Source organism: Medicago sativa, chromosome 2 (assembly GCF_051527215.1).
Source record: "Medicago sativa cultivar Bolivia chromosome 2, Bolivia_mono, whole genome shotgun sequence".
NCBI lineage: Eukaryota > Viridiplantae > Streptophyta > Magnoliopsida > Fabales > Fabaceae > Medicago > Medicago sativa.
Window position 1 is genome coordinate 73,140,922 of NC_140750.1, and position 12,013 is coordinate 73,152,934.

The 12,013-nt window shown below is 29.9% G+C and overlaps 1 protein-coding gene across 1 annotated transcript; it reads left to right on the forward strand.

Moving 5' to 3' along the window:
* Nucleotides 1-6,326: 6,326 nt before the first annotated feature.
* Nucleotides 6,327-10,814, forward strand: LOC146950519 (uncharacterized). The gene is made up of 6 exons (XM_085746459.1): nucleotides 6,327-7,107; nucleotides 7,230-7,438; nucleotides 8,004-8,229; nucleotides 9,145-9,233; nucleotides 9,349-9,440; nucleotides 10,161-10,814. The coding sequence occupies exons 1-6, from the start codon at nucleotides 7,018-7,020 to the stop codon at nucleotides 10,403-10,405; spliced, it is 951 nt and encodes a 316-aa protein (XP_085602585.1). The 5' UTR covers nucleotides 6,327-7,017; the 3' UTR covers nucleotides 10,406-10,814.
* The last annotated feature ends 1,199 nt before the right edge of the window (nucleotides 10,815-12,013 follow it).

A 12,013-nucleotide genomic window follows, 5' to 3' on the forward strand; every position in this document is an offset into this window, starting at 1 on the left:
TTGTTCTTTTATATCCCCCTGAAATATAAAACTTCAAATTACATGCACAAAACTACAAATACAACCAAGTCAAAAAACATGAATATGATGTAATAAATTAATAATTTCAACAATTTCTTTGTTTAGTTTGAATAGTTTTCGTGGTTGCCCATAAGGTTATATAATGCAATGCCGTGCTGTCTAATTCAGAGGGCTGAACGAATTCAGTTTCGTTTGCGTATCAAGACCATGTCAAAATTGTGGCTTTGCTTGCTCATGTTGTACCGTGCAATGCATTAGTCATTTCTCTTTCTCTAAGTTATGAACGTCGTGTTTAAGTTTACTCTTAGTTTTGTAGGTACATCACAAAACAATGGCACAAGTGTTAATCAATGATATAATTAGAAGTATTACAATAAACAATCAATTTTGGCTTTGTAGGACCACTATCTCTAATTTATTATTATTCACTAAGATATATAAAAATAATAAGTATCATTAAAGTTTAAAATATGCCATAACCCATTTGGGGTTGGCCTAGTGGTTGACTTGAGATCTTGAAGTTTGCTCATCTCAAGGTCTCAGATATGATTCCTTCTTGTGCCAATTTCGGTGGACAAGTTCATACAAAGCTTTGTTTTGGCTTTAAACGGGGCCCTCGCAAGTGGGCGGTGTGATTGGTTCCCTCGGATTAGTCGGTTGTTGGACCGGATACCGAGTTTCCAAAAAAACAATATGTCATGTTATAAGTCTCCGCTATTATCTCTCTACCTCATTTCTCTCCAATTAACCGACTCTAGTTTTCTTTCTCCGTTTTCTTTGATTCCTTTCATTTCTTCATTAAAGGCATGATTTTAGGTCACTTTTGACTCAAAATCACTCATCTTCATATTTTTCTCTGTATTTCAATCTAAATAAGTGATTTCAAATAAATCTAGTTCTTTTTCTTCATGATTTCTTCAAACGAGTGCAGTGTTATGTTGTTTGTCGTCTTATTACAGTGTTCATTTGGTTTATATCAAAAGATTGATTGTTCAATCGACAATTTGAGAGTCAACGTTGCAGATACGGATGCATCGATATTCTACTGACTTTAATTTTATTATATTGTTGGCAGGTATTTTCCAATGTATACTATTTTATCATATTCTAAGCATACATTTGTTTCCATGTTAGAAATGGTAAACACACATTAACACTAAGTATTAAATTTAGATGTATCCGTGCACCTACGTTCACGCGGTTTCCCCAACTTATATTGATCTCTCACTTTATGAAGGGAGGTACAAAAAGAAGCAAAAGACTTTACTATCATTATAAGAACCGTACTTTTTCTTTTGCTATATAAACAAATTTTAAATATGCTAACAAATTTTTAAGACACTTGACTTGAATTTAGTCGTGGGAGTAAGAGATATTAGTAGTTGCATGCTTTCAGACATGGATTTCGCTTTCAATAACTAATGTTTCAATTTTTAATTCCAAAGACTTTTGGTAAAACTCACACTAATGTTTCATTTGCTGCAAAATTAAAAATATTAAAATTAATTTTGTAACCACCTAAAAGGCAACTTATTTATCTTAAAAAAACAACTTATTAATAAGACTGATAAATTTAATTCTGTCGAAAAAAAAAGACTGATAAATTTAATACTAATTCAAATTCAGTAAAAGTAAATATAATATATTTAACCTTCCCTCTCTAAAAAACACTTGTAAAAAAATACATCAAATAGTTGATTTAATTTTGGCGAGTTACGAAAAATAGCCTCTGTAGAATAAAAGGCACTTATTTTACGTATGTAATTTTAGATTCTTCATATTTTAAACATTTATAGAAACTATTTTTAGATTTCACGCGCAAATTACATAAGCTATTTGAGAATTTTTTTTTTTTAATAGGATGATGGCTAATTATGGAGAATCTAAAACTACAAAGGTGAAATCTGTATTTTTATTTTTACATGGACAATTTTGAGCTCTTGTACAAATTAGGAGGACTACGTGAAATGTTAACTCGAAAGTTAATAAAACATAAGAGTAATACTTACTTGGGTACAAACTTAAATACAAATATTTGGGAACACGCACAAAACTAAAAAAAATAAAATAAAAGAATAAAACGAAATGATGTCAATTAATGTGACTAAATTAACTTTATTTAATTTTGTTCATATCACGTTGTGCCTAAATAATATTGATTTGGGACTGTGTTCAAGGAAGACTTGTTCTAAAACACAATTACAGTATTTAACTTGTTTCACAAATCAACTTCATTATGCCTTTTTTTTTAAATATTATAAGTTCGTTATTTTTAATTGCAGTGTTTATTTGACTCAGATTAAAAGATAACTTTGGTCACGTGCAAATTCAATCAATAAATTTCGCTCTTCAATGTTGTAGATCCAGAGACGTGAATATTCTGGAAATTTGAATATAGTTATATTTGTAGGTATATGTACTCTTTTATGTTATTATCATTAATTTTGTGAATTTGTTTCTAAATTCATATCTTTTTTATGACTTTAAATTTGTATTATATTAATATATTCTATCAATTGAATAAATGAATATCATTTATTTATTTTATTTTTTTTGTAAAAAAGAAAAAACCAGAGTTGAGCTTTTTCTTCTACGAGATTGAGGCTTCGGTTTTCTTAATAGTTTACTGAAATCGTATTTTAAAAAAGGGTTAAATATGTTTTTGGTCCCCATAAATATGTCAACTTTTCGTTTTAGTCCCTCTAAAATTTTCCTTCAACTTTTGGTCCCTATAAAATTTTCAATCACTATTTTTGGTCCCTATTTTCAACTTAATTTATGTATTTTTTAATGAAATTGTACAGAAATGTGTAAAATATTCTAAAACAATTTCCTGAAAAAAATTAGAATTTTTTAACAAAACACAAATTAAATATGAATTTTTAACCGTAAAAAATATAAAAATTCATATTAAATTCATGTTTTGTTAAAAAATTCTAAATTTTTTTTGGAGTGATTCTTATAATATTTAGAATTTTTCTGGAAAATTTTATTAAAAAATATGAATTCTACATATGAGTTTACTTTAAAAGAGGGACCAAAAGTGAAGATTGAAAATTTTATAGGGACTAAAAGTTGAAGGAAAATTTTAGAGGGACTAAAATGAAAAGTTGACATATTTATAGGGACCAAAAACATATTTAACCCTTTAAAAAATGAGTAGCAAACACGGGAGGATATCAATAATTGCAATGTGATCAAAGCGATATATGATAACTTAGTACAGTAATATACACGCGCGCACACAAAGAAAGTGTGATTAATCAATCATATTTGAAAAATTCATGTTTCAATAATACACCATTCCATTAGGCATTGCATGTTTTCTTTTTAGGGGATTAGGCATTGCATGTTGTTAATGGAATATTATCCTCTAAATTGACTAAAGTATAGAGTGAGAAATTTAATGTTTTTTTTTTTAACAAACTCATGATTCGTTATTATATGCATACGTGGTATACATATGATTTGTTAATTAATAGTTGATATTATTCACTTTACACTTTAGAGTGAGTTGCTCAATAGAAGTCGGATTCGTTGTTAATGTATGAGCATACAGGGTTGGTCATCAGAGCTGATGAAGTGGTCTTTACGCCTGGTGCCTGAATTCCACACTCTTAATTGTATGCTTCTTTTCTAATTGAGGGGGGGTGTACCTGCAAAGACACTTCAATGCCAAAGTAAGGCATAGTGTAAGCAAATAACTAATGAGTGAGTGCAATAATGAGTGATCATATCATGGAGCTGAACCCTCTATTTGTATAATTGCTTGATTTGAATATGCTTCAATCCATTGAAATTTTCATTGGGATGAGCGTTGATATCATTCTTGGATAAGTGTTACTCGTCAACGTAACTAAATAACTAGATATTTGATAGCTCATATTAGGTGTGAATGAGCTTGCTTGGTATGCAGAATGGTAGAAGCATGTTGGTGCTTCTAGATCTCTTATTTGTTGGTGTGCACATTTTTCAAAATGATGACGGGACTAGTTTCCGCATTAAGTATTGGTCTTCAGGTTGTATTTTGGTGTTCCTTCAACTACTAACAACCTTGTTTGAACTGACTTCAACTCTTCATCCACTGCAAATGTCATAAAGACTACTTTGAACCCCCAAAGCATTGCAATGTCTCCCGAGAAACCCAGAAGGGGGAGTTGTAACATCACTGCTCCAACAAATTCTTGGTTTTCTTCAAGGTTTTGGCAATCTAGAGTTTCACATCCAAGGTTAAGATTTGTTAGAGCGGTCTTTCTATTATTTGTTGTTGTGCATGTTTCTCGGGATGATATCGGAAATAGTTTTCACGTTGCCTTATCTCTTATTGTCGATGTGGGCATATCGGGTCTTGACTGCATTTTGCTACGTGATTGGGCATGTTTGCTTCGTTTTAAGTAGACTTCCTCAATGCTTGATCCAAACTATAACCTAACCATATTTTTGTGTGTATGTAAAAGATTCGAGATTTTATTCCAAAAATTTAATATAATTACTTTTTCCATGATATTCAATATCTGACTTATGGACTAACTATTTGAGGGCCAATTCCACCGTCTATTAAAGATTGAATAAACATCATATATGACATTTAAATCTCAATTCCATTAAAGTTTTATGGGAGATATAAATTGACTATAATGACCACCGACTTCATCAAATAATTTCTAAATTAGAACATAAAGTCGTTTATTTATATACTATAAGATAAGATTGTGATGTAGTAATATTTTATTTGTAAGCTGTGATCACCAATCATAATAACAGTACTTTACGGTTTTATAACCGACACCTAATTATATTTTCATGAGAAATTATAAAGCCTTTCGTTGTATGTAAATTAATAACTTTGTTGTCACATAACACTTTCATTGAAGTTAACGGGTGAAGAAAGAGTGGAACTTTTACGTTAAAACTTACAACCTGGAACCAATAAATTTCACTTACTCATAAACATTAGGGAGGTTGGGTTGAGTTAAGCGTTGAATGAGTTTGATGAGTTAAATGATCAAAATTCATTTTTTTTTTTCAAAGATCAAAATTTACATCTTGGTGAAAGATTTTTTTTTCAAAGATCAAAATTTACATCTTGGTGAAAGAAAAAAAAATACTAACATTAACATTTATCTATCTTCTCGCAAAACACATTTATCTATCTAAAAATATCTATCCAAAATAAAATAGAAAGGTAGAGAGAACTTAATTTTTAGTTTTAGAGTTGTGATTACACAAAACCATTTCAAACATATGTGGAAAGTATGCATTATGTACAAAATTAACAAAAAATATTCAATATTTCTTGTTTTCTTTTTCACAGTTACCCTTTTCCTTTTTTTGCATTAAAAGAGAATCTGGTGTACTTGCATTTTTTTTCTATATAAAAAATAAATCTCTCTTTGTTCCTCTAATAAAGATATAGAGGCTGGTAAATTTAAATCTATGAACGAGGCCAACAAAATTCCAAAGATGATAGCTACGGGGCTGTGGTATACCAACAAACCTCGTCCCATGATAAAATTATTATTATTATAATAATAATAATAGCGAATAAAATATTATATATATATATATATTAATATTATTTATTTTAATATGAGTTTTGTTTAGTGGAAAAGGTCATATATGCTCATATTTAGTGTTGACAATAATTTGAATAAATTTTTTTATTGTGAGAATTTATGAAAAACCAAGAAACAATGTTATATAATTTATTAGAATATAGCTAATTCAAGTGATAAGAGATTCGAACATGCTAAATAAGTGATCAACGATTCACTCGTGTGGAGAGAAAATTTGTTGAAAGACGAGCATCAATCTTATGCATCAATCACGACTATAAAAGCATTATTTTTTATTATAAAAGTAAATTAGTCCACGTAAATTGACATCATGAGACCTTGATGAGGAATATAAAAAATATGTTAGTAAATTATTAAAAAGTTTTTCTTTTTAATAATTAGTCCACGTAAATTTCTTTTTAATAATTTCTATCAAAGAAATTTTTTTACAATAATAATGATTGAATAATAGGAATCGAATGACATGTGAATAATATGATAAATGATATCTTCCAACTTAATAAGATATTTTAGGTTTGAATTTAGTTATGGTAATACTAAAATGTTAAATCTTTACAAAAGAAAATTTTGTCATTCATCATCGTATCAGACTCGAATGATTAGTCTCTGCATTTGCATTCAGATATACTCCATATTAATTCACACAAAAAAAAATATGATTGAGTATTAGGAGGGACAGATGAAAGACATAAATGTGTGTATAAATAATGTAATGGTGTTGCCATAATTATTGCCGTGTATCCAATCCATAACCCCCCATCTCCTCTGTTTCTCATCAGTTACAATCACAATTCTCGGTTTCACCTAGCTACATACACACCTTCTCTTCTCTTCCTTTGTTTATTTTTCTTCTCTTCTCTTCTAAGTTCTAACTCTAGTTTTCGTGTCCTCTTTCTCAGGAAAAGCCACCCTACTTTTCCGTTAAACACCGTCCACTTTTAACGCTCTTCAAGTTTCAAACGTGGATACTCTATCTATCTATGTTTGTTTCTTAAACATTGAACAAAGTAGATTTCTTTTGAGTTTTCTTCAAGCCTTAGACATAGCGTGCTTGAATCCACAACATTGTAGACCAAGACTAAGAAAAAACATTGACAGAGAAACAAAAAAACAAACACAGAGATAAAAATAGGTTTTATGACACTTAGATTTTGCGAAAAAATAGGTGTCTAAACGTTAAAAAATAGAAAGTTTTTTTACTTGAATCCATTTGCATTTCAATTCTCTTTCTTTCCTTGTTTGAAACACAAAACTTGCAATCCTTGATTAATATCTATCTATATATACCCTTTTCTCTGTTTTTTCTTTCTCTCTGGGTTTTCTCTGTTTTTAGGGTTGGGAGAGAAGCTGAAAAACACCCTCTTCTCCTTTTCCCTCCCTTCTCTCTCTCTCTCTATCTTTCATTTCTCTCTCTAAAATCATGATTTATAATAAAGGATCAATGCATTCTAATCTTGATTGTTTCGTTCGATGTACCACACCGGTTGTTCAATCTCAATTTCTACCTAAGGTTTTTGTTCTTCTTATTTTCATCTTTGTTTTTACATGATCTTATGAATATGTTATTGTTGTTGTCTTAGATTTTATGTTTTTTTAATGTTGTTGTCTTGTTTTTTTTTGTTTTTGTTGCAGTCTGAGACTACAAACCTGAACGGTTTATGGCAACCATGGGAGAGAGAAAAAGTTGAATATTTCACCTTAGGTGATCTTTGGAAATGTTATGATGAATGGAGTGCTTATGGAGCTGGTGTTCCAATCACGTTAACTAGTGGAGAAACACTTGTACAGTACTATGTGCCTTATCTTTCTGCAATTCAGATTTTCACTAGCAATAGTTTCAGGTAATAAATTCAATTTATATGGTTGAAAATTGTATTGGATCATTATAGTTTTGACTATGTTTTAGTTTTTTTTTTTCTTCATTAAATTCTACCATTGTTGCTTTCATAGGTGTTCCCAACATGTCTAATTAACCATAGGACATTTTGATATTGAAACCCCACTATGTAAAGATCATGTTTATGAATTATGATTTTGTTACTGTTTCTTAGGGTCAAACTTTTCCACTGGTTGTATAATAATTATTTTTAAATTATGGGTTTTAGGAGGTGGGCTATATTTTTGTTTTACTTGAAATCATAGTAAATTTGATGAAATTACGGTGACTTGGTGATTTTGTTGAAACTCTGAAGTATAAGTTTTGCCAAAATTATATTGATATGTCCTGATTCTGACAAATTCACAATTAATCTAGAGATGCTCTAAGTGATTGTGTAAATGTTGTAAATATCTCAGATTTGTGATTTGGTAGCTTAAATCATATAGGATTAATTAATTGAATTATTAATAGTTGTGATTGGTGTTGTTAAGAGAAATTAATTAATGAATTTGAAATGGGTATTTCAGGGAAGAAACAGAATCAGGTGGTGACTGTGAGACAAGGGATTCATATAGTGATTCTTTTAGTGATGAGAGTGAATGTGATAAATTATGGAGATGGGATGGAACTTCATCAGAAGAAGGAGGATATGAACAAGATTGTCTCTGGCATTTGAATGATAGATTGGGTCATCTCTATTGTCAATATTTTGAAAGATCAAATCCATATGGAAGAGTTCCTCTAATGGATAAGGTGTGTAAATTAATTGCCTTAGTTTTCTTACTCTATGATTTTTTATAGGTAAATATTTTGGTGATGACTCTTTCGAATTTCGATGTTCCTCGGCTCATCAACCGAGCTGACTTTTAAATAAGGAAAATGCTACTCCCTCCGTTTCAAAATATAAGCAAATTTTACTTTTTAGATTCATTCAATTAATGATGTATGTGGTGCATAATATGGACCACATACATCATTAATTGAATGAATCTAAAAAGTAAAATTTGCTTATATTTTAAAACGGAGGGAGTATTTATCTAGAAAAATAGCATCAAGAATTTTTCAAGACACATGTGGCAAGTTTTAATTGCATGATTTATTTGTCCACTTCCTATTTTTTAGCCACACCTCCTTGAATTGTGGCAAATAGTGCATTGTGATTGGCTACTCTTTATTCTTGAAGAATTCTTGATGTTTTTTTTTCTTGATAAATAGCATTGCTCTTTAAATAATTAATTTTTTCTTACTTTCTATTGTTTGTTGCCTTGATTAAAAGTTGATTTATATCTGTTTTGTCATTTGGACTTCTTAAATTGATTAGGGTACCCAAACAATAATTTGGTGAATATTGACATTTAGACACCCCTAAGAAAGATAAATTCTAACTTTTGACCTTTGAATAGGTAGGAACTATTTTCCTCTAAACTTATCAAGATGGAAATTAAGAATATTCCTTTATCTTTATTTCCTATCAATGTATTTGTCATGCGCTTATAGCATATGTTCTTCTTTCACAACTTTTGTCTAACTTGGATGGATTATGTATGGTGCTTGTTACAAAAAGAACTTAAAATACATCGATCATTTAAATAAATGGTCATGTGCAAAAGCATATATATATATATTCTATTGTTGAATTTGTGACATAAATGGTTTTTTCAATTTCAGATATCTGAATTAGCTCAAAGAAGATACCCAGGGTTGATGTCATTAAGAAGTGTGGATCTTTCACCAGCAAGTTGGATGGCTGTTGCATGGTAATCAATTTTGTCTCATCCTATCCTACTCTTAACTACTTATGATTACTTTTTCAACATAATGTAACTTTGTAACAAATTTATTTAATTGAGGAATATACTTTTTGTTTTTCAGGTACCCAATATATCACATCCCCATGGGAAGAACAATCAAAGATCTTTCCACATGCTTCCTCACTTACCACACACTTTCATCTTCATTTCAAGGTATTTATTTCCCATTAATGATTTTTTGATGTTAATTTGAGGGACATAACTTAGCTATAGTATCATAGGTGGCTAGGTGCAGTAGATGTTCTTTTTCATTAAAAATGATTGAAACTACTCATAACTGCTTTTACATAATTGCCTTTCAAATCCCAACTTTCATGATATTTTTATTAAAACATAGACATGTCTATGACATTGGATGCTAGTTTTATCCTTTATTAGTACTCCCTCCGGTCACATTTATAAGCAAAAAACACCTTTTTAGATTCATTGAATAAGTAACGTATCCGGTCATATTTATATGTTAGATACATTAGTTATTCAATGTACCTAAAAAGTTGTTTTTTGCTTATAAATGTGACCGGAGGGAGTATATTGAACTCAGATTCTTTGTACCATGGTGTCTTTCTAGCCCGATATTGATCATTAGATTAAAATATAATGATTAAAATTAAGTTGCACCAAACGAGTTGAGCCATGTCTAAAAAAATTTCAATTGAAGACGGAAAATTCAAACAAAAAAAGTAACAATTTGTTTGAGGTTTTTTGTCTCTTATTAGATATTTTTAGTCATATGATGTGAGAGGATCCTAACTCGGGCCTAGTTATGTATCCAAGTGTGTCACATTAATTACCTATTCACACTTTAATTAATTACTCCTATGATTATTTAAATTTTCCCATACTAATTAAAGAAAGGTGTTTGTTTATGTATAGGGATGGACCTTGATGATGATATTGAGGGTGGGAAAGAGAAGAAAAACGAAGGGGAAAGCATCTCTTTGCCAGCATTTGGATTGGCAACATACAAGATGCAAGGAGGGAATGTGTGGATTGGAGGAAATCGTGGTCGGGACCAAGAAAGACTTGTGTCACTGTTGAGTGTGGCAGATTCATGGTTGAAGCAACTAAGGGTTCAGCATCATGACTTTAATTACTTCATGGGCATTCGTCATGGCTAAAATTAAAAAAGGGATTAATCCACTACTCTAAAAAATATCCTCCATTTCTAGAATCTTTTGTTTTTTTCCTAGCACTTTCTTGGACCATTAATTGCTCCTTTTGTATTATATTGAGGGGGTGTGCAAAGAACATTGAGGATATGTAGTAGTAGTAGTTGTTGATACTTATTAGCCCTTAGAGAGCATTTTAGGACCAAAGTTGAACCCTTCCATGGAAAAGGGTGATTGATGATGACTTAACTCCTTTTGATAGCCTTTATATGTTCCAAGAGGGAATTGGAGAGATGGTTGAGGGAGGGAGTGGTCATGAGAGGGACATAAGTGAGAGACCATAGAACTTTGAGCTTTGATTGTGTATAATATTGAAAGTTTGTTATTTAAATGTCAAAAATACATACACTTCATGTGACTCGGTATTTCTTGTCCAAAAAAAAAATGTGACTCCGTATTTGTTTACCTATATCTTATACTCTATCCGTTTCAAAATACTTGTCGCTTTTGAAGAATAATTTTGTTTCACATGATTTGTCACTTTCAAGTTTCAATGTGTATTGGTTTGTCAATAATACACTTACATGTTTATTGTAGACAAATAAATGATATAATAAAATAATAAATGGTTAAGAGTATTATAGAAAAACACACGCATAATTTTATCAAAAATAACAAAATTTATTTGATTTATTGGCATGTGTAAATTTTTTAAAAACGATAAGTATTGTGAAACGGAAGAAGTATAATTTTTTTTAGGGAGAATAACATTGTATTTGACATCACACTTTTGATGTATAAAAATCGTTTTTCTAATATTAATCACTTGCTATTGACCATAATGGTTTTGGTTAACGAATTTGATGAATGATATGAATACGTCTTGCACATCGTAATCTCATTTCCCTTTGCACTGATGAGATGAGATTCATTGTTTTTGTTTTGGTGGGCACTTATTTAACAAAGAAAAAGAAGAAGAAATGCAAGTAGCTAGGGAAGTTTCATGGAAAAGCAATGGACAGTTGGGTCGTATTTATATTGAATTACTTCCATGTCCATCCATATGTAAATGGTTATGAAAATATTTCTAAAAAAAAGGACAATGAAATTATAACCCAATTTTTTTTAGTGTTAACCTTTCGGTTTTTAGTAGAAAAAGAATTTTGATTATTTGAAGTTCGATCGAAAAGTGAGTAAAATATAACAAAAAATTATTCTACTCAAAAATCAAACTCAAATTTTTCTGTATAGTTTGTCTTATTTTTTTGGTGCAAAGAATAATTTTTCTTTAATGAAATTCATCAACCACAATTTTGAGAAGACTAAAATTCTCTAGAAAATAAATAATTTACAAATGACACTTTGTTTATTTGAAAAAGAAACAAGACGACTTATGTAATTACTTTCATTAATCAACCCTTTTTTTGTCCCACTATTATAATAATATTTTTTTATTTGTAAAAAGAACTAAGATTTTTTAATATCATTTTTTAGATATTTAGGGGTCAGTGAAATTGTTTTTACTAGAATAATTTTGTTGAATTCAGCTTGGTGCCAATATCATATTAAATTAATAAATTGTTAGATGAAGTCTATTAATAGAATAAGTCTTAATAT

Coding starts and splice junctions, on each gene's coding strand:
- LOC146950519 (XM_085746459.1), top strand. CDS start 7,018: ATGATTTATAATAAAGGATCAATGCATTCTAATCTTGATTGTTTCGTT. Junction 7,439..8,003: donor TTCACTAGCAATAGTTTCAG/GTAATAAATTCA, acceptor TGGGTATTTCAG/GGAAGAAACAGAATCAGGTG. Junction 9,441..10,160: donor ACTTTCATCTTCATTTCAAG/GTATTTATTTCC, acceptor GTTTATGTATAG/GGATGGACCTTGATGATGAT.